The 23,617-nt window shown below is 17.3% G+C and overlaps 2 protein-coding genes across 2 annotated transcripts; both read right to left on the bottom strand.

Moving 5' to 3' along the window:
* Nucleotides 1-2,030: 2,030 nt before the first annotated feature.
* SRAE_X000012000 (Hypothetical protein) lies at nucleotides 2,031-10,092 on the bottom strand (the record flags this gene model as incomplete). The annotated part of the gene is made up of 6 exons (XM_024644425.1): nucleotides 2,031-2,449; nucleotides 2,495-2,967; nucleotides 4,048-4,057; nucleotides 9,204-9,407; nucleotides 9,456-9,623; nucleotides 9,672-10,092. 6 exons carry the CDS (start codon nucleotides 10,090-10,092, stop codon nucleotides 2,031-2,033), a joined length of 1,695 nt encoding a protein of 564 aa, XP_024509985.1.
* Nucleotides 10,093-17,031: 6,939 nt separating this feature from the next.
* Nucleotides 17,032-21,770, bottom strand: SRAE_X000011900 (Hypothetical protein; the record flags this gene model as incomplete). The annotated part of the gene is made up of 6 exons (XM_024644424.1): nucleotides 17,032-17,324; nucleotides 17,368-17,445; nucleotides 20,389-20,467; nucleotides 20,511-21,229; nucleotides 21,446-21,625; nucleotides 21,671-21,770. 6 exons carry the CDS (start codon nucleotides 21,768-21,770, stop codon nucleotides 17,032-17,034), a joined length of 1,449 nt encoding a protein of 482 aa, XP_024509984.1.
* Nucleotides 21,771-23,617: the final 1,847 nt, after the last annotated feature.

The following is a 23,617-nucleotide window of genomic DNA, read 5'->3' as shown; positions in this document are numbered from 1 at the left end:
GAATAGGTACATTAAAATTGTTAGAGAAAATTTGTAAATTTATATATAAATATTTTATAAATTTTCTTATTTTGATAAAAATTTTATTAAAACAATTTTTTTTAACCAAAAAAAAACATTGGCAAGCATTGTGTTGTAACAAAATAATAATTATTTATATAAATATATGTGAATAATCACATAAATTGCTATAAAAATATTGTATATACTTTAAATGTAAAATAATGTACATTAAATAACTATTAAAAAAATATTTTTAAAGTTTAATGTAAGTTTGCATATTTTTTTTTTGTGACATTAAAATGCTTAAACTTTAAAATTATGATAGTTAAAATGAATTTTTTTTTTTATATGTATAATTCAACATTTAAGAATGGATAATTATGGGAAAAAAAATAAATGTCAATATTTAATTGTATACAAAAGATTTATTAAATAACATATTTTAATTTTAAAACACTTTATAATTTTGTTATTTTGAAGTAATTTATTTACTTTGCCATGATATTATTAGTCATTATAAAATTAAAAAGAAAGATATAACTGATTTTAACAATGACAAATTATCTTGTTTAAAAAAATGTTAAATATAATTTGACAAATAAATATACTTTAAAGTGATATAAGCACATTGTAAACATTCATTTTTGATTTATAATTTTTTTTTAATTTTTACATAAAAAAATACTTTATTAATATATAAATGAATAAAAAAAAGATTAATTCAAGATAATAAAAAAAATAATATAAAAATTTTAATCATATATCTTTACTTATAAAATTTACTCAAATAGAATAAAAACAAATCATTCTCATAACAAGAGATAAATTATTCAATAATCAAAAAAAAAATTAACTACAACATTGAAAAATCATTGTTCTGTATTATAATATAAATATATGATTTTCTGTTATTAATTCTTTCCTTAAAGTTAACTATTTGATAATCAAATTAACCAGATAATTTATGAATCAAAATGATTATTTGAATATTTTACAATCACTATTTTTAATAAAATTTGACTTTTATTACATTTTAAAATATTTATACATTGTTGTTAAAAATCAAATAATATTTTAAATTGATTATTAAAGAAAAAATATTAACTTTGTTTATTTTTATCTTACTTTAAAACTTTTTAAATAAATTTTTTAAAATATTTTTGCCATACTAAAATAACCCTAATTTTTAATTTGTTTACTAGTAAATATACAATGTAAAATAGTTATAAAAAAATTTCTAATATTTTAATTTAAAAATATGATGTCTATTTAAATATTCAAAATTTCTTTTATGTATGCTAAATTTACATCAAATAATAAATTCTAAATGTCATTTAAAATAAGTCTATTTAAAAATTTCTTTTCATTTAAATTGCATATTTTCAATAGAAACATAATTTTTTTTCTTCTGTAATTATCTTTAAAATGAATTTTTTTTCAAAATGTAGTATTTTAATTTATTTTTATTAATATTTCTAACAAAATATTATGAGAATTTTAATTAAGAACATTTGTTTAGATGATTTATATTAATGCAATTTTTATAAAACACTATATACATTTTTTTTTTTGAAATTGTTAGTATTATTTTAATTTATAAGTTAATTAAAAAAGAAACATTTTTGAAGGAATAAAATATTAAAAAAAAATAATGAAAAAATTAATGAAAGTTAATAGAAATATGCCAATTCAAGAATAATAAAATAGTAATAATTTATTATGAATAAAAGTACAATTATTCATTTGTTAAACTTTACTTTTCATATAAATACTCAAATACAACTATTTTTAAAAGCAATTATAATCAAATTTATTGATGAATTGAAAATTTTTAAATAAAAAAGCACGAAAAATAATGTTGAAAAATGGCAAAAGATTATAAAAAAAATAAAATAAAATAATGGTTTTAAAATAAACATTTTAATTTGAATACCATTTATTTGTGAGAATTTGAATATTTCAGAGTAATATCATTTTATTATTAAAAACATTTCTGAAAATTGAGTTATTTTTTTCTTTTTAGTACATTAAAATGCCTCCAATAAATGCAACCTAAAATACTCTGAAACAGGTTGTTCTAATCTTTTCAATTCATCAGCTTTAATTTTTAAAACATCTCTCAAATTTTCAAGATTTTGATTTTTATTGTTCCCTTTAATATATAAATTATATGAGTTAATAAAATAACTAATTCTCATGCATCTAAAATCCATTTCTTCAGCAATTGAAAATAATAATTGTTTTAGAAAATTTGTTTCCATTATGATTTTATGTTTAAATGCTGTTGTTGAAGTGTACTTTGAGTAAATAAGAGAATATACTAATAATACTCTTTTGTATAAATGCATTAATTCCACTTCATAGTCTAATGCATTCATTGTATTTTTAATTTCTGCTCTTCTTCTTAATTCATCAACACTAGTAGGAAAATCATATTTGATATTATCTATAATAAATAAAATAAATTACAATAATAATATTTTCAAAATACCTTTTCTGTATCTATCAATAAAATCAAGAATACAACAAATTTCATTTTTAAACCATGCCTTAAAATCATTATCACTGCATGATAAAATTAATTTTTCCTCATTTTTTGTATAAAAAATAGGATGTAATTTTGGTACAAATAAATCAGAAAATACCATTTCATTGCGAGGTTCATATATATTTTCATTTAATGGTTTACGACTTAATTTGTTAATTTCTTCCTTATGTTTTTTAAATTTTTTAAGAAGCATTTGATAAGAATTATTAAGTTTATTATAATCAAGTGTTCCATTATCTAAAGCAACATGAAATTTTACAAGTTCCTCATCTACATCATCAATATAATCACATAAAAGATTTGGATGATAATAAATTGGTATTTGTGAACTAATTGTTCTTAATGAATCATCAATCCATCTAATAAATGATTGACCATTAACTTTTTTTTCCGAATTTCCAAACATAATAATCACTCTAAAATATAATAAAATATATACTTTACATTATATAACAAAACAATTAAAATTTAAGTACAAAATTAAAAATAAAATCTATTTATATTAATAAATAAAAAAAACATCATTCTTAACATTTATATTCTAAAGTATTTATGTAATCTTTTTTTTATCTAATCAAATGATAAAATTGAATAAATTATTATATTTATGAAATTAAATAGATATATTTGATAATAAAAAAAGAAACAGTTTAATAAACATTTATTCAATTAAATATAATTTTAAAAAAAATGAATATAAATAAAATTTTTGATAAAATTATATTTTTATTGTTAATGATTATTATTATTATTAATAAATAATAAATATTATAGTATTATTATAATAAAGGACAATGTGTTAGCATAAAGTGTAATTAAAATAACATGTATAAATTATTTGTATATAAAAAGTCAACGCTATAATGTAATTTGATAGTATTTTAAAAGCTTCATCTATTAGATTAGTGGCAATTCTAAAATACATTCAAAAATAATCTCTATAAATAAATCTTACTGTTATCGACATAAACATAATTTTAGACAATCTATAAATATGAATAGTAAATTAATGTAACATATAAAAAATAACATTTATTTCGACTTAACTGATGGATTATTTAAAGTTATTTTTTTTTAATATTACTACATTAAATGTAATTAATACAGAAAAAAAATTATTACTTTATATAGACATTTGACATTATTTTAAAATTAAAATGTAAGACAATTATAAAATATAAATTTTTTTTTTTTCTTAAAATTACAAATTTAGAAAAGTTTTTTTACAAAAATAAAATATATATACATATATATTTTGTAATCAGAGTAAAATAATATAAAATAAGGTTTAAATATTTCATAATATTATAAAATATCACCATTAAACAACCCACATTTATAGTTAGATATTTAAAACATTAACTAATATTTTAAAAACTTTTTTTGATACATATAAAAAAAAATTTTTAAAAGAAATATCATGTTTAAATTACTTAACATTCCATTTATATGTAAATGATTAAAGTTTCAAATTTTTTTATAACATTAAAACATACTTAGTTACTACTGGAAATGATAATAATTAATATCTTTAACGATAGATATTTTTAAATAAAAAAAAAATTTTTTTTTTCTTAGTATTTAACAAGAAAAAAAAAATAATTATATAAAATGACAAATTAACAAAGTAATAAGAAAAGTTTTATTTTAATAAATGTTAAAGTTTAAAAAAATGCTTTTAATAAAAAAGTTTATTGTTAAATATCTAATAAATTTAATAAAAAAAATAATCCAAACAAATAATATATTCTAATGAAGAAGATAAACATTTTTCCTCTTTTTCTATTGCAAAAACTTATGACATTATTAGTTTTCTTTTAAGGATAATACCTTACTTTATACTTTTTATACAGTTAAAATGTTAATTATATAACTAATTATACTATAAATTTTTTTTGTAAAAACAATCAATCAATCGTCTTTTAATAAAAAAAAAAGTGTCCTTATCATTTTTATATTTTTAAAAGAATTAATTATAATAGTTTATTTGTTAGGAAAAAAAAATGATTATATTGAAATAACCTTATGTTTAAATTTTAGAACAGAAATGGTACTCTTTAATGTGTACATGAAGACCTTGAAAATAAAGAAACTATTGTTTACGAGAATAATTAAATAAAATAATCTTATAAAATTTTTATTATAGTATATCAGTTTTAATGTATCCCTACAAAATGTCATCTTAATATTAATTAAAAAACAATAAAATAACTTAAAAAAATGAATGATTTAAAAAGTAAAGAATTTATATATAGTAAAAATAAAAGTAGGCTGTTATTATTTTAATAAATCTAAAAAGGCTTATTTATTAGATTATCAAATAAAAAAGACACTTTTGCTATATATTTTTATTTTTTCTCTGAAATATTTAATTCTAAAAATAAAAGTACAATACGATTAGATTTTATAGGACATCCATATTTTTTTATCTAAAAAATAAAACTATTTGTTTTCTTACTAATGTTCCGCAATTAATATTTAATATTTTAAGAAACATTTTTTTGTTACTTCCATTTCTTAAATAGATGTCTTTTAAACATTGTAATTTTTCATCAAAGATTTTTAATCAAATTTTTTTTAAAATAACATTACTCATATTTATGGTTTTTAAGGAAAAAAAAAAAGAAAAAAGTTACAAAGTGTAGGATGAAAAATTTTGATATAAACATATTTTATTGAACAATTGAAATATTTTAAATGATTGAGATCTCTTTTTGTCGTAAACAAAAAGTACGTTTTTTGGTGATATTTAAAATAGAGGAATTATTTTTAGTGCTTCTACTTAAAAAATAATTGATAACTTTTAATAATAACAAACATTTGTAAAAACTATTTTTGTATGTTTACAAAATAAAAAAAAATATTTTAATCAAAATATCTTTGTTTAGTCAATTCAAACAATGAATCTATTAAAAAAAATTTGTTTAAAGTTATCTTTTTAAAAATATTTATCAGTATAATAAAGAAATTAGTACTTAATAATTAAATTGATAAAAAAATATTTATTTTTTAAAATAATTCAAAAATTAAAATCATGTTTATTTTATAAAGTTAATGGATAATTATATCATATTAATAATATAATTTTTTTATATAATATATCAATTTGCATATAAAACATTTAAAAATTTTATATAATATTGTGATAGACTTTTAATAAAACTTTGGAGACTCTTTAACATAATAAAAATATTTCAAAAATAAAATTATTTTTAGATTTTTAACTTATACTTTATTAATAATCTTGTATGTCATTTATTTTGGTAGGATAATTTATCATACCATTAATAAATAATTTGAAAGTATAATTAAAATTTGTTAAGAAGCATAATTTTTTTTTTCTTTGATAAATATTCTAAAAATAAATCTTGATTACATTTAGTTTGTTTAAAGTTAAATAACAAATTATTTTGTTTTAATATTAGAATTAATAAATGTCCACAAAAATGTTAATTTTTTTGTAAATAATTTAAATAAAAATTAGTTTGTAAAAATTGAAGTAATATATGTTAAAAAAAATAGTAATAAAAATTAAAAATAATTATGATAAATTTTAACTAAAAAATCTTTTTTTTAATTAAAATTCTAACGATAATAATTACATTTTTTTTAATTTTAAAATTTTAATTTATAAAACTAGCATAATTATTTTAAAAATTAAATTTTTTTTTAATATTAATACAAAAGTATATATTATCTAGAAAATTAAAGTTCTAAATATCATTATAACTCTGTTTAAATACATTTACGCTTTATTTTTCAAAAAGCAAAGAATAATATATTATGATTGAAAAAAAACTGAATTGATTAAGACATTTTTTTATTAGTTTAAAAAAAGCAAATATGATGAACATATGCCATCAATCTTATCAATATATTTCAAAGATTAAATCAATTTTGACAATATTAAATTCTATATTTTGTTTCTATTTAATAGTTTCTTTGAAGACAAAAAAATTTTAATACATTTTTTTAAGTAAACAAAAAAAATGACTAACTAATTTTAATAAAATATACTTGAAATTAATAAAAGTATTTACGTAACAATACCAAAAAATTTTGAAAAAAAAAGTTATAAAGATAAGATATATTTTTTAAAAGTAAAAATGTATCAAAATATTTGGTTATTTAAGACAATTTCTACTTTTATTAATTGAATTCAAAAAATTTTTGAATCAAATAATCTAATATTTATATCAATAAGATTTGCCTCTTTAAAAGTTTCTTTTTATTTATCTTTTGTTTTTGAAGTTATAAAAAATGTCATAAATACAAAAAAAATGACTCCTTAAAATATATACTTTATGTTAATAATTAAAAATTTTATATAAAGTCAAACTTTTTAAGAAAGTTTTTTATTATCCTTCAATAGTACATACTTATAAATTTATGTCAAAGAGTATTAAAAACTTTGGATAAAGCTTAAAACTTTAAATTAAAATTTTTTTTTGTTACATTGAAAATAATATGATGTTTTACACATTTATTTAATTATTAAATTAATTTTGTTAACTAATAATACAAAAAAATATACTTATCAGTAAATTAAAAATGTTTTGTGAAAAGAATTACATTTTTTTAAATTTTTTATTTGTTGTTAAGTATCTTTATAGTCATAAATTTAACTATTGTTTACTGATTAAAATTTACTTCAGTTAAATATGTTCATAAGATATAGAAAATAATGTGCTTATTCTAGTGTGATTTGTCAAACCTAATCATATTTTAAAATGTTTTTAATAAATAAAATATATATTTATTGTTTTCATAAACTTTTCATTAAAATTTACCCTACAAAATATAGTAGTTTGTATTTTGACGATTAAAATGCATAAATGACATTAAATTTTTTTTTAAATTAATCTCATTATTATTTTAAGAAAATAAAAGTTTTAGAGTAATAATAAATAAAAAAATAACTATTTATGTTGATCAAAATATTGTTAAAAAATCAACAAACTCTATTAATATATAATATCAAGTGTGTAACTTAAAGCATTAAAAGTGATATAAAATTTGTTAAACCAAGTATTTTTAAAACTTATTTAAAAGCTAAGTTGTTTACAAATACTTTAGTGTAATTATTCATCTTTTTATAATAAAAAAAAAAAATTAATTTTTAATAATTAAAAATATTATATATAAAGTGAACAAAATATATTCTATATGATAAGATTATAATTAATTTTATTCGTTATCTAGAAAATTAAATCTACCTTTTTAATTTATATAATATTACTTTTCTTTTATAGTATTAGAATAGATAAATATAATAATTTTTTTCTATTACCACCAAATAATAATAATAAATAGGAATATTAAAATTTTAAATATAATTTACTTAAAAAATCTTGTTTAACTTTTATTATGCACTATGAAAAAAATATTATGATAATTATTTACGATAATTAAAGAAAATTTACATCTAGTTAAAAAAAAGCTTACAACATTTTTTTTTATAATTTCTTTTGAATGCAATTGTGAGTAGTTATTCTATGAATCAAATTTCTAAATAATTAAGCATGCGACAAACAACTAAAAATAGAACATTATATTTTAAAAATATCCTCAAAGTGCTTAAAAAAAGAATTTTAATTTTGTGTTAAAAAAAAATACTTCTAATATATACTTTTCATTTGTAATATTATATAAAAAAAAAAAAGTTTTTTTGGTTATTAATTTTTAATATTCATAGTATTTTATTATTTTTAGCTACACATATATAAAAATTAAAAAGTTTCATTACTGACAAGTTTATAGTATAAAAAAATAGGCATAAGTTGACTAAAGATAAAAAAATAGTGAATAAAACTAATTTTCTTTTGTTAACTTATATCTAAAGATATTTGTGATAATTATTTGTTTGATGGATATGTTCCTTTTAATGGTGAAACAAAAAGTTATTTTTTTAAAGATTTTATATTTTTCTCAATATATATTGTTTTTATAATTTGATTAACTTTATAATTGTTAAATATAGTTAAGTAAGAACCTGTAATCGTAAAATCATTCTTACGATACATCAACCCAGGTTCTTTTATCTTCTTGATACTTTCGACTATCACGATTATTTTCGATATCTTTTCAGAAAAAAGAAATTTTTTAAGTGCATTCTAATTGTTTAAATGTATCATGATAATCCAAAACATCAATAAAATTCTTTTTACCTACATTAAAAACAGCTGCATTATTTTTTAAAGAAAATTGACTATGTTGTTAAAAGAATCTATTTTGAAAATCTGACCAATTTTTTTAATAACTAAATATAATAAAATTTTAAATGCGTATATGTACTGCACATCCTTCAACGTTCTGAAATATTTTAACAACTTTAAATGAGTAGAAACAAATGCTACATTATTCATCTTGTCAAATATTACTTTTGATAATTCTTTATCATGTACAGAAAATGAGAAAAATTAAAGTTTATACTTTTGATTTGTGTTTAATTGGATTATATAAATAAAATTTAATAATTTAACCAATATTTATAGAGTAACCATTTACAATCAGAATGATACAAATAAACAAATATTTTTTAAATTAGGTATGTATATACTATTTATATTTGTAATAAAATTAAAAATTTTTTTTTATTTTAAAATTAAATAAATATTTAATTATAAGTTTTATTAGCCATTAATATCATTACATCTTATATATGGAGCTAAATTAGCTAAAGTTTTTGCTACCATGTTTCCTAAATCTTCTAGTTTATGATAAGGTTTTGAAAGTATATCAGATAAACCTTTACTAGTCCTAGCTCCAAATGTAATATTTGGATAAGTTTTTATTAAATTATCAATATATTGTTCTGTTTTTATATCATGTACATCCATTTGAAAAGAAATAATTTCTAAAAGTATTTTTAAAAAATTAAGTTCTTTTAATAAAGCTTTTCTACCATTATAACTTTTAATGACATCAGTAGCAATAACTGAATAAATTGATATAACACGTTTATAAAAAAAATATAATTCTCTTTGAAGTTCAACTTTTTTTTGAATATCTGTTATAACAGTACAATTAATTACAAATGATGTATTTGTTGGAAAATCGTATTCTAATCCATCTACAATAATATTAAAAAAATATATATATAATAACATTAAAAAATTACCTATTTTATAAAATTCAATTACATTTAATATAGAATTTATTTCATCTTTAAACCATATTTTAAAATTTTTTAAATTTAATGATAATAATTTTTCTTCCTCTGAAATTGTATAATATATTGGTTTATCTTTTTTTTCAAGAAGTTTAATTAAAGATAATTCATTATTTTTACTATTATCTATAAATGATTGGTCAATAGAGATAAAATTATTTGGTGGTTTAATATTATATAGATGATCTAAAAAATTGCTTATTTCTGTTAAAGCATTTGAGTCATTCTCAACAAGTACTTTTTTTAATGTAAAATTATGTAATTCAAATAAGAATATTTCACAATTTGATTGATAAAATTTTTTTCTTGTTGTAGTTGAAATTGTACTTTCTGAAGATAAAAAATCTCCATTAGTTTTTATTATTCTCATACAACTTTGATAATATAAATTATAACTCATTTTTCTATAATAGAGATCCTATAAATATAAATATAAAATAAATATTATATAACAAAATATAATAAATTATTATTTATGTAATAGAAAATTTTTTTATAATTAAAAGTATTATAATAAAAAAAAAAATTATAAATAAATTAAAAATCGCAACAAAATTTTACCAATATAATTTAATTATATTAGATATTTTAAAAGTAAATCAAATTTTAAAAAGATTATGTTATCATAGGATATAATTAAATATGATAGGCATTAAAGTTAAATATGAAATGATTAATCAAACACTTCTAAATATTGCATATGACTAAATTTATTATTATGTACGAGAAAATATTTTACAATGTGTTTATAGATAAATAAATAGTATCATGATCTTATAATAATGTAATATACATTTTTATTAAATTGTTTTGAATAAAAAATTAAAAATATTACACTTTTTAACAATATATAATAATATAATAAAAGATAAAGTATTATTTTATAACCATGTTTTTAGGGATATATTTTCAACTTTCAACCTATTAAAATAAGAACAAGTAATAGCAATAATTACTTTAATTTTATTATCCTGTTTAAGTTATTTCAAAATACAATCATAAATATTTGTTTTTTTTTTTAAAAAGAATTATTTAGTGATGTTTTGGAATAAGTTTTTGATTTGTCAATATAAAATGTATTAACAATATAAAAACACTTTTAAAATTAAATTTTGTACAAATATGATATTATTACGATGTTTATTTTTTGTGTTTATCTATATCAATATAATGTGAAAATGAACATTCACTTCATCAGTATTTCCAACAAATTTGATTTATTTAAATTTCTAATTTAAAGTTTATTTATATTTCTAAAACAATTTCTTTCATTGTTTTAAAAATAAATAAAAATAAGATTATTAGTTATAATGATATATTTTTACTAAAAATAATAAATAATAAATGTTAATGAAATAAATTTATTAAATTAAAATTTTTTTTTACAAAAAGAATTTCATAAAAGTTATTGTTTAAATTATGAAATAAAATCGTTTCTTTAACATTAAAATATATTTTTTTTTTATAATAAATGATTAAAAATATTTTAAGTAAACAATTATTTTCAATATAAAAGTTATTAAAAAAAATATAATTTTAAGAAATTTAATACATTATGTAATAAATATTTTATCCTTCAAAATCACTATTTGTAAAGTATATATTTGATTAAATACAACCATCATAATTTGATCATATAAATAGAGAATTTTATTTTTCACTTGTCCATTAATTTTAAAATCAAAAACATCAAATAGTAAATATCTTTCTTATTTTTTAACGACAATATTTAATTGGTTAGAAATATTTTTTTTGATGGTAAATAAGTTTAAAATTTATAAAAGTACTCGAATTTAATAAAAAAACAAACAAAATGTAACTAATATTTCTTGTATACTTATCTTTTAATACTTACTTTTATTTATCAGATAAATCTTAACCACAACAAAATATAAATTAAGTTTTCTAAATTTAAATATTTTATTATATATGAAAATAAGTTTAATAATTTCTCTAAACCAAGTAGTAATAAAAAAAAATGGAATTAATGTTATGTGTAAATGTATAATATAATTTACCATAATTTATAAAACTGATAAAAGATTAACTTTTGAATAATAATATTTATTCAAAAATAATATTTTGTTAATGTAATTCTTAAAATAGTTTTAAGTCTAAGAATTTCATTTTCTAAATATAAATCAATACTACAAAAAATTAAAAAATATAAGTTATAAATGTTGTTTTATTAATGACAAATTGTAAAAATAATTAATTATATGATTAACAGATATAACAACTTTTTTTTTCTATTCTATATAACATTTTATCTTAAATAATACATATATACTTTAGATAATAAGATTTATATTTGATAAAATACAAATTTATTTTAAATAGAATAAAAATAACAGTAAAGCTAAAATATTGTTTTTAAATTTTAAAATAAATAAACTTTTAAATAAAATAACTGATTATAAATTAGAATAAAATACTAATAAGTAAATGTGAAATATTTATAAATTTAAATTATATTTTTTTTTTATTAAATATTCTTTGTATCACTCAACAAATTAAATAAATGATACAAATTTAATAAAAAATATTAGTAGTACACAAAATTATAGTTTTCGAATGTAGATAAATTGATCATTTTGATGATTATAAAACAAAGCATTTTTAAATTTGTACATTTCTCAACATTTTTTTATCATATATATATATATATTTTGTATTTAAATAATTAGATGTGCAAACTATTTATTATAAAGAATACCAAATTTTATAAAACATGAAATATTTATAATATATATATATTTAAATTTATTAAAAAAAGTTTCCATGTTTATCACTAATATAAAATTTTTAAGTGATTGATCTTTAATTAAACTTTTTTATACTTAAACTTTAATATATATTCTATATTTAAAGTTGTTAGTAAAAAAAAATAAAAACTTCAAATAAGTAATTTATACACTAACATATAATTTATCATATCTTTTAGTAATCTAACTCAACATAAAATATCAAAAATACATATAATTTATTATTTTTTATTTCTAAATGTAGATAAAAATAAATTATGACAACATATAATAACTATAACAGTTCAAATGTAATTTAACTGATTTGACATAATTTTATGTGAACTAATTTAACAAAAATTATATAAAAGAAGAAATATTAAAATAAGTTGCATGACAAAAAATCATCTACTATATTTTGAAAAAATGTTCAAGCACATAAGTTTATACTTTTGGAATTTATTGTAAAAAAATCTACTAATTTTTTTTATAACATTATATCTTACAAATTATTCCAACATTGGTTTAAACTACTATGATGCGTGGGAGTTTTTAATATTTTAAAAGTACATTTTTAAAAAATTTATAATTGTTATATGTTAAAAAAAGTTTTTAATAATAATAAAAAAATGAACATAAATTAAAAAAATTTATTTATAAAATGAAAGTTAAATTTTAATGTAACAATTCATAATTTTAAGTTTAAATCAACGTTCTTGAATTTGTATAAATGTTATAAAATTAAAAGAAAATTTATGCCTTTTTTTAATGAAATCATATAAATTAAAATATATAAGTTATTCAATAGATAATTTTAAAGTTTTAAATTGTTATAATTATTTTTAAATATAACCTTTTTTAATCTATAGTCATTCAATTGTTAATGTTTTTTATATTTCTATGATTATAATATAATTAAAATAAAAAGAGGTATGGATTAAATTAAAAAAATTTATATAAAAGTGCAATCAAAATTTGAAATAAAAACATTTTTTGATTTTTTAAACAAACTTTTTATGTATATTATATTCATAAAGGATTGTAACAAATTAAGACTTTTTTAATGTTAAAACTATAATTGTATTATAAAAAATATTAAATATACACTATTGCAAAGGTATATCTTAATGTAAATATTCTTGTTAACCATTTATTGTATGTTTAAATAATTATAATGTACATAATTTGATAATTTTTTTAGTAATTAACAATTCATACTCGAGGTACAAAGTATTTAGAAATATTTTTAAACCACAAAAAATTTTATCATAATTTAAGTGTAGTGATTTTTTTTAGAACATTTTTATTTTACAGATTTTTTATGTTATTAAATAGTACATATAAATAACAATTTATTATCACCGATATAAAATATACTATTATTCATATCTGATATTTTAATATCATTATTATTATATTTTTGTCTGACAAATATCAATTAAACACATTTATTTTAAATTAAAAAATTTCATTTTTAAAACAATATTAAAAGCTTAAATTTTAGTTATTCATATATAATATTTTTATAGACAGATGGCAAAAGTATTAATAAGTTAAAAATAAAAGATATAAATAGAAAATTTACAATTTTTTTATCAATTTTTTATTTAATTATAGCAATTAAGTAGAATAAAATATGAAAATTACAACTTTATTTAAATTTATCTTAAAATTCTAACTATTTAAGGAAATCATTTGTATAAAATATTTTTTGAGATATAATTTAATGAATTAATTTTAATATATTAAAGGTTAATATTTTCTATATAAATAATAGTAAATAATTTTATGCTTATTTATTTTTTACTTCATATTTTTAAACATTACATATTTTGGTTTCTTAGATTCAAAGTAAGACTGTGATAAATATTGTTTGAATTAAAAAAAGCAATTATCTGTATTCATAGAAATGCTTTGATAATATATATGAAATTTAAACGAATAAATGCAATATTGGTACTTCTTATAAAACTTAATCTTTTAACTGAATTATTGCTTCTAAGACATCTTCAAACCTATGACTATCATAAAAATATTATTTTATTATCATTAATAAGTTTGCAAATAAAATATTATAAATAATTGCTTTAATTAAAAATGAATTAAACTTTTATTTCTTAAATGATACATAAAATAATGAAGCATAATATTTTTTAGAAAAAAACATTTTATCTTAATACCATTATGTTTTATAACATGTTTAATAAACAAATTTAATAATTTTTTTTTAGTTTATAAACTGTTTGCTTTTTTTAACTTAACTAAAATATTAAATACATTAAAATTCTTTATTTATTTTTTATTGACATCTCTTAGAAATTGGTTAAAATAATATTGTTAGGACTTCAAATAATTATCTAAATAATGAATTATACATTTATGAAATGGAAACCAATTAAAACAAACGATTAAGAATTATAAAAATGATGAATTATAAAAATAACTTTTAAACATTTATTTTGAAATTTTATTATTTTTTAAAAAATATTAAATTATAGGTAAATAACTTTATTATATGATATTATCATGTAATTTTATTTTTTACAACTGATCTTTTAACAGTAGTTTGATTATTTAAAGTACATCTTTCTTCGGCAAACAGTTTATTTGTTGTTAAAAATTAAAAATTAGTTGATTTTCTTGTAGTTTAATTCATGGAAAAAGATCATGGTTAAATTTTAATTGAAGAGACTCATTATTTTTTAGATAAAAATTTACATATTAAGGATTTATTTTTCAACAAGATAGCATATTATTTTATGCTCTTTTTTCTAATTAATAAATTAAATGATATATTTTAATATTTTTTTTAAAAATTAATTTTTTATTTATTTTAAAATTTAACATCTCGTAAAGCTTTGAAAATGTCGGTTTATAATTTTTATATTTGCCAGCACCTAAACAATTGATGCCATTGTAGATAAATTTGGAATATTTTTAATTTGTTAAATTTATTAAAATATTAGTTTGTGATTAATTTTCTATATCATTTTATCTTTGTTTGATTATTGTTCAAAAAAATACAAATTTTGATAAATGAATGAATATTTTTAAAAATTTTATTTATGCGGTAAACTTTTTTCTCCATATTTTTTTGAATTCCTTTGTTATTTTTGTGTCAATTGAATTAAAAAATTTTACTAGAATAGAGTTATAAAAAAAACATCAAGACTGTTAATAATAAATATATATAATTTTATATAACACTTTATTTATAACTAATTTACTTATATTTTGTCTTTATTAAGTTAGCTTAAATTTTACATTTAAAAAAAAATAAACCATATAGATAAAATATCATATTTTACTTTAACCTCTAGATTTTTTAATACATAATACCATACCAAAATTTAATATATCATTAGATTAACAGTTTAAATTGATTTGATATTTTAAATAGGAAAAAAAAAATGTAACTAGAAAAATAATAAGAAAACTTTTGTTAAATTAAAAAATTTTAAATATAACAACGGATAATGAAGAATCAAACTATAGATCGATGTCAATATCAGTATCAGAATTTTTACATTGACTATTATTATATTCATGATTAAATATAATTAATTTTTTTTAAATGTAATGAACTCTTTCCGAGAGATTTTTGAAATCGTAGCTGTTATAATCTACTAAATCATGCTTAATCATTTTACTTAAAAAAGAAATAATTATAATTCAAAACTTTGTAGTAATGTTAAATAATTTATTAAAAATTTAATTAAGTAAGAATGATTAAAAAAAACTTACGACATTTGGAATGTGTAAAACTCCTTCACTAAGAGAAAAAATAATTTCTATAATTGAAACAAAAACAAGTTTAACTTTAAAAGAAAATTTATAAAAAAATTTCTATTCTTTGACCATTAATAGATAAATGAAATTTTCCCACTGATATGGTAATCTTTTGAATTGTAAAAGCAATTAAGTTGTCATTCAATGAGACTTTATAATTATAAGAAGTCATTAGGACGGCAAATTGAGGCAAAAGACATTAAATAAGTTTTGTATAAGCTTCTGTATTCAATATGTCAACTGAATTGTTCTCAAAATATCCATCAGTTATAAAATGTTTTATATGAAAAACCATAGTATCAATTTCCTTAGCAAAATAACGAACATAATAATTTATACATCACTCATCGAGAACAGTAGACCCATTTGAATATAAATTGCCAAATTCACTACAAAAACTATAATTTTCATTCTCAATTCACATACACTTGTTATTGAAATATTTTCACTATTTACTTTTGCTTTACCAAAATGTTTAAACATCATGTTGAAATCAACTTTTACTCTAAATTTTTTACTTCTTATTTTGTATTTATCTTTTCCACCCAATGATTCAGATACTAAAATAAAAAATTTAAATAAATGATTTCTTATTGAAAATGGCATGTATAAATCCAAGATTTTTGCAAACTTTTGTTCATTAATCTTAAAAAGTTTTGCCATTATTAAAGTAAATCTGAAGGAAAATTAAATGGTGCTTTAAAACTCTACGTAAAAGATATTCTGCTTCTTGAAATGCCTCAACAATTTGTTTAATCAAAAGTTCTTCAATAATATCAAACAACTGTTGGTGAAAACAAATTAACCTGCCAATAATATTTTCCGTAAATGCTAATTCTAAGATTATATATATTAGCCTTTGACATTTTATACTCATCAAGAATTTTTTCTATTGTGCCATTTTTCATATTTAGTACATAAAGTAGCATTGTTTTGCTAGTATTATTTTCCTTAAAGTTTCTCTCATTTGCTAATATTTCTTTAATAACAACTTCATCAACAATAAGTAATTCTTTATATTCAGACAGTTGATAAATATCTGAGATGTCAGAAAGGATATTGTTACCATCTAAAAACAATTATGAATATTACAAAATTTATTAAACTATTACCTTCATTATTTGTCCCTTCAAAATTATCATCAGTCACGTCAGTGCTTCGAATAGTGGCAGATATCCTTCTATTGTCTCCTTTAAAAATATAATTGTAATCTCCTTAATTTTTTTTTACATGATTAGAAAAGTAATGAAGTTATCTTATAAACCTAAAAAATTAAATTACACGTTACATAAAATAGTAATGACATTAGTAATCTATTTCTTAACTACAAAACTTTTATTATAAAATAAGAGAAAATCTTTTAAACAATCTTAAACAACTCGAAATGAAAACAAAAAAATTTTTTTCTATATATGATGCTTAGCATTAAATACTTAGCATATATAGCCATTATTACAATTAAAATGACAATGTTTAAGAAACATTTAAAGTAATATTTTAAAATTAAACAATTCTTTTTTCTAAATCTATGATCTAGAAGAGAAACTTTTCACAAATTTTTTTTAACTTGTAATAAAATATATCTTCCCAAAATCATTGACATATATTATTTTGCTTTAATGTTTAGCACATTTTTATAATTAATAGAAATGTTAAAGACAATGAAGATTAGTTTTGAAATTTAAAGGATAAATTTTACTTAATAAAGATTAAAAAAAGTTATATAAAAATTTTTTAAATAAAAACATTTGTATGATAAAAATAAGATAATTGGAGTGAGAATTAACAAATGTTGGAGTAATGTTATCTTCATACATTTCTAATTATCATAGTTTTTTCTATTATACTTTTTCACTATGTAAGTTACTTAGTATTAAAAGTCATTTTGTATGTTAAAGTATTAGTATGCTCGTTATCCTTATATTTATTAAATAGAATTTTAAAAATTTCAATAAATTATAAAATAGTTAAATAATTGATTTTTTAAATGCTTCTTAAGAAAGTGTAAGAAATTTCGACAATTTGAGGCTAATTTTTCATTATATCAAAATCTATGTAAATTTCTAACATGGCTTTAAATGTTGTGATGACAATGAATAAAAAAAAAACTTTTATTTCAAAGACATTCTTTGCATTGCTTTTTGAGTAAAACATTAATGTAATAGTAATTGTTTAATATATGTTAATACTTTGATGAAATGAATGGATGATTTATTGAATTATATGATAAGTATATTTATACATATTATTATAATTATCAGATTAAGTATTACTATATGTGTTTTTTATAAAGAAAAAGAAAATTATTTGATTATTCGATTGATCATTTATTATTTTTAATTAAAAACCGGAATTGGTATTGAATAAACGAAAGAAGAATATCTATAGAACAATCTTAAAATTTTTGAATAACAATAAAGAATGACCTTAATAATAATATTCTAACAGTTGTTCATTTAAACTTCTTATTAGAACTCCTTTATAAATTAAAAACAGAATCATAGATAAATTGGTGATATACATATATGAATCAATAATATATTAAAACACAATAGTGTAAAAAAAGTGGATATAAAATTTTAAATATTTAATGTTGGATTTTTTTTAAAGTTTATTAACGCTGTACTCTGTGAAAATATTTAATAGAATTATAAATAAATATCTTTTCAATAGCAAAAAAAGGATCTTTCTATCATTATCTAGTGGAATATGAATAAGATCTAAAAACTTTTTGGTATATAGAGAGTAATAAAAATATATACTAGTAAAATATTTAAATTTTAAGCAAGATAATTAATATTATATACATAATTTTGGTAATTAAAAGTTAGTTTATATCACTCTGATGTAAAATAATGTTTTAATTGATTGAAATCTTATCTTAAAATAGTCGAAACAATAGTTTATAAGATATCATTATTATAATAATCAATAAATATAAATTAATTAAATCAATTTGTTCTATTGAAACACCAAAAAAAAATTTAAAAGAAAAGTAAAAGAATATTTTTAATTTGTTTAAGAATTTAAAATCAGTTTATAAAACACATCTGCTATAAAATCTATGAAGGAATTAAAATATAATTCATTAAAAAAAGGTCTACATTAAAGAAAAACAAATGTTTGGTAAGTTTTAAAAGTTATATGTTTGGAAGGGTAGTGAGATGAGATTCACTTGAAAGATTTTGAATAAGAAAACTTTATAAAAAAAAAGACAAAGAAAAACAAAGAACTTCGCCAAAGGTAAGATAACTGAATTTGAACCACAGAAAGAAAAACAAAGAAAATAGTAAATTACTACCACAGGAATAAATAATAGGTAAAAGTTTCAACCCTAAAAAAAAGTTTGTAAATGTTAAGCAAGTTCATATACAAATTGATTCTATTGTTTCTAGTAAAGTAGAAGAATAGGAAAATGAATGCACTGACATGTCTTTGGAAAGTAGCGTTCAAAACACCTTGAAAAGTTTAAAATTACACAAAGTAGATATTTTTTCAGTGCTTTCTTCACTAATAAGATTTTGCATATGTACTCCTAAAAAACTATTAGAAATATTATCTTATTATTTTTGTCATATTTGTTAAGTCATTTAAAATATCATTTTTAAAAATACTTTGATTTCAACTTTTTCCATAATATCAGCTATATGTTATTAATCCACTTTTTTAATATTCAAATATTATTACTAATATGTTAAATTTTAATAATAAACAATAATAATATGGCACATAATTTATTAATTCAATATAATTACAAACAAAACATCAAAAAATTAAAGTACTCAAACACAAAATAAACAATTAAAGCTAGAAATAATTTGATAAACAATGTACTATTATTAAAAAAATATAAACAAATTTAACAATAAAACAAAAAGTTTACAAACATTGTGTTGAGATAATTCAATTCATCAAAATATTTGATAATTATTAAAGGCTATACATTAACAGCTTTAACAACAAAACAAAAATTTTACAAATGTAACTAAAAAAAAAGTTTGTTAAAGTTAATTAAATGTATTCTTATTTGACTTATTCAGATAATAACCAATAGTTATCTAAAATTTTTTTATATTCATTTTTAGTTTCAATAAGGAATATATATAATGGTTCATTTTGATTAAGACCCCTACCAGGTTCAGGAACACTTTCAATTTCATGCATTCTATTCATTATTACATTCCATAATTTAATATGATTAAAAGCTATTTTCTAAAACAATTATATTAAAGTAAAGATGAAAAAGAAAACTTACACTTTTTAAAAGTCTGATATAGTCCCTGTGAAAAATTAAAGTTGAAGTAGACAATGAAATAAAAACTCTTTTTGCAAAAAAAGAAAATGTATCTTTTGAAATATTGTGAACATAATTACATCTAATCCAAAATTGACTTGTTAATGTACAAACAAGATCAATTGTTTTAAACATATCAGTGTTATTTAAAAGAAAAAGAAAATTAGATGGCATACAAAGCCATACAAATGTTTGCATAAGAAAATCAAGAAGAATTAATGTATTATTTAATTTTTGGTTGTATATTTTTTGATAGTCTACACCTAAAATCATATATTGTTGCATTTCTTGTATGAAATCAGAGTAAACAACTCTAAACAAAGTCAAAAAATCATTAACATGTGTTATGGAAAGTCGTATTTCCCAACAATTCATTTTTCTACAATACGTCTCCAAAAAATATCTTACCATTAATCTAAATTCATAATTTTCAGTTTTTTCTATTTCATAATTAGTAGTAGTTCCTTTTTTATTATTTAAGTTAAAAATAAAAAAATTGTCTAAAATTTTTTTTCCAACATCAGAAATTCCTATTTGATAATTTTTATCTGTATATGGATGAGAAGCCATTAATGATAAAATTGAAACAAGAAGTTGTCTTATTTTAAATGTTATAGGTAAGCAAAGTAATTTATAAATGTCTAATTCAAAAGATCTTAAATCTTTTCCTCTATCATATTCTACACTATATGTGCATACACAAAATAGCAAGGATAAACTTAAAGTTTCAGTAACAACTTGAGTTGATAGAGGATCATTTGTTCCTAAAACTTCTATCATAAAATCAAATAATTTATGAGATAAGTTGAACTCATAATAACAAATATTACTGTCAAATTCCATTGACAACAGATCAATTATCAAAATTTTTGATACCTTACATTTTTCCAGTATACTAATGAAATTTGGATTAAAAAAATGAGCAACAGATTTATTTGCAGGTCCCAATGTTCTCCAAATTTGTAAACCATTTTTGATTTTAGCATACTTTAACTCATTAGTATTGTAACCTATGATAAGATTTTTTATTTTTTGATCGTCATTGCTTAAGTTCTTTTTAGAATCATTAAGAAGTTCTAATTTTAAAATTACACTAGTTATAATAAACTCAAAGTACTTACCATTATTTAGATAATCACTATTAATCTCATTTTTAACTTCGACATTATCAAATCGTTGTAACCATAAATTGAGATAATCACCAATACCATAGTTATTCATGACTAAAAAAAAGTTAACCTAAATAGAAGTTAAAAAAATATGGATAAAAATTAAAAATATAAATCATTATATTATACTAAAATTAAAAAACTTTCATTTTAATAAAACATTTCAAAATAGGCGGATATTTTGATAATGGCATATAAAATAAAAAATTATTGTAAATAATATTTTAAAAAATAATAGTATAATATATGTTATTTTAAAATAGAAAAAAGGTATAAAAATTTTTTTTTGGGATTTAAAAGAACATTATTAAAAAAATTTTGCTTTAAGAAATAAATTGTATTTTAGTTAGATACATTCTACCAATATACATTTGATATAAAAAAAATCAAAGTGTAAAGTTGATAATGATAATTGGGAAAATTGAGTTTTAAAATACACTCAGTAATGTTTAAGTTATTTTGAATACTTTAAAACAGAGCATTATTTTTTTTTCTTTTACTGATACGTTTTAATATATATAGTCTATCTATTTTTTATGCTGTCATTTATGTAAAAGATTTTATTAAGAAGTTGTTATAATATGGGATAGTCAAACGGTTCATACTATTGTTAAAATTTATATACTTTTTTAAAATTATATGTTTTAAGAAATAAAACAAAACAGTTTGATTATGTTACAAAAGTCTATTAAATAATCAAAGTTATAAAAAAGATATATTTTTTAAATATAAAAACATTTGAGTGAAAAACAAATTAAAAACCAAAACTTAAAAAAATAAATTTGATTCATCAAAACAACTATATATAAAACATTATCATTTTTTTAGTCGTTTTAGATAATAAAAAAATATAAAAATAGACTGCATGATAAAAGTGTTATAGCATCGAATATGAAATTCTATCAAAAATTATTTAGTCAAATTATCAAGCTTAATTAATTTTTTTGTTCAATATAGTAACTAATTTAATAAGTTTCATAAATTGATGCATGTACATAAATTTTTATGTATATTCCTTATATAAATGATTTTCAATAGTTCATATTTTCCTATTTTTACGCTAATTTTTACATTTCAGAACCATAAATTTAATCTAATATCTTTTATTAATAATTGTTTAAAACAATTTTAAATATACTAAAATAACAAAATATTATGTTAACATAAAATTATAAAAAAATTGTCTCTGGTAGCTTTTTGGAGTAACATATATTAAAAGTGGGATATACTTTCACAATATTTTTTATGATTAAAACTTTTGATAATAATTTCATATTCTTCTTATCTAAAATGATATTATGTGTAACTATTAAGTCTTGAAAAATGTATTATTGTTAAGAAACTTGCAATATATTAAATAACGCAACGAAGATATTTTGTTAAGTGTGATATAAAACGTTTGATTAGAGAAATACTTTGATAATTTTAATTATATTTTATATATCTTTTGATGGTAAACACTAAATTTAAATCAATTTCTAATGCTTTTTAGATTTTAAGTTAGAATAGAAATAAATATTTAAAAAAAAATTGGTAAATTGCATTAACCTATATTTATAAGTATAGAGTTTTACCATAAGTAAAATAAAAATTTTTTATATATATTAATAAGATAATTTTAATATTTACAAAATTTTTTCTATTAAAAGTAACCACTGATTATTTAATAGTTATTATTTGCCAATTGTGCCAATCATGTTATATATAAAAAAAATAGCAAAACATTTAAAATCAACTATACTTAGTGTTAAAATCATTATATTTAAGAATGCTAGAAATCCCTAAAGTTTAAAGTAATATTATAGTTAATTACAGTAAAGTAGTAATATGAATAAAGTCTTTTTAGAATATTTTTTTTATTTGTTTAGTTTCTATTTTTATATAATTCTTTAAAAATTT

This window comes from Strongyloides ratti (assembly GCF_001040885.1).
Source record: "Strongyloides ratti genome assembly S_ratti_ED321, chromosome : X".
NCBI lineage: Eukaryota > Metazoa > Nematoda > Chromadorea > Rhabditida > Strongyloididae > Strongyloides > Strongyloides ratti.
The sequence above is the reverse complement of the archived record's forward strand: the minus strand, read 5'-3'. Positions and strand labels throughout refer to the sequence as shown.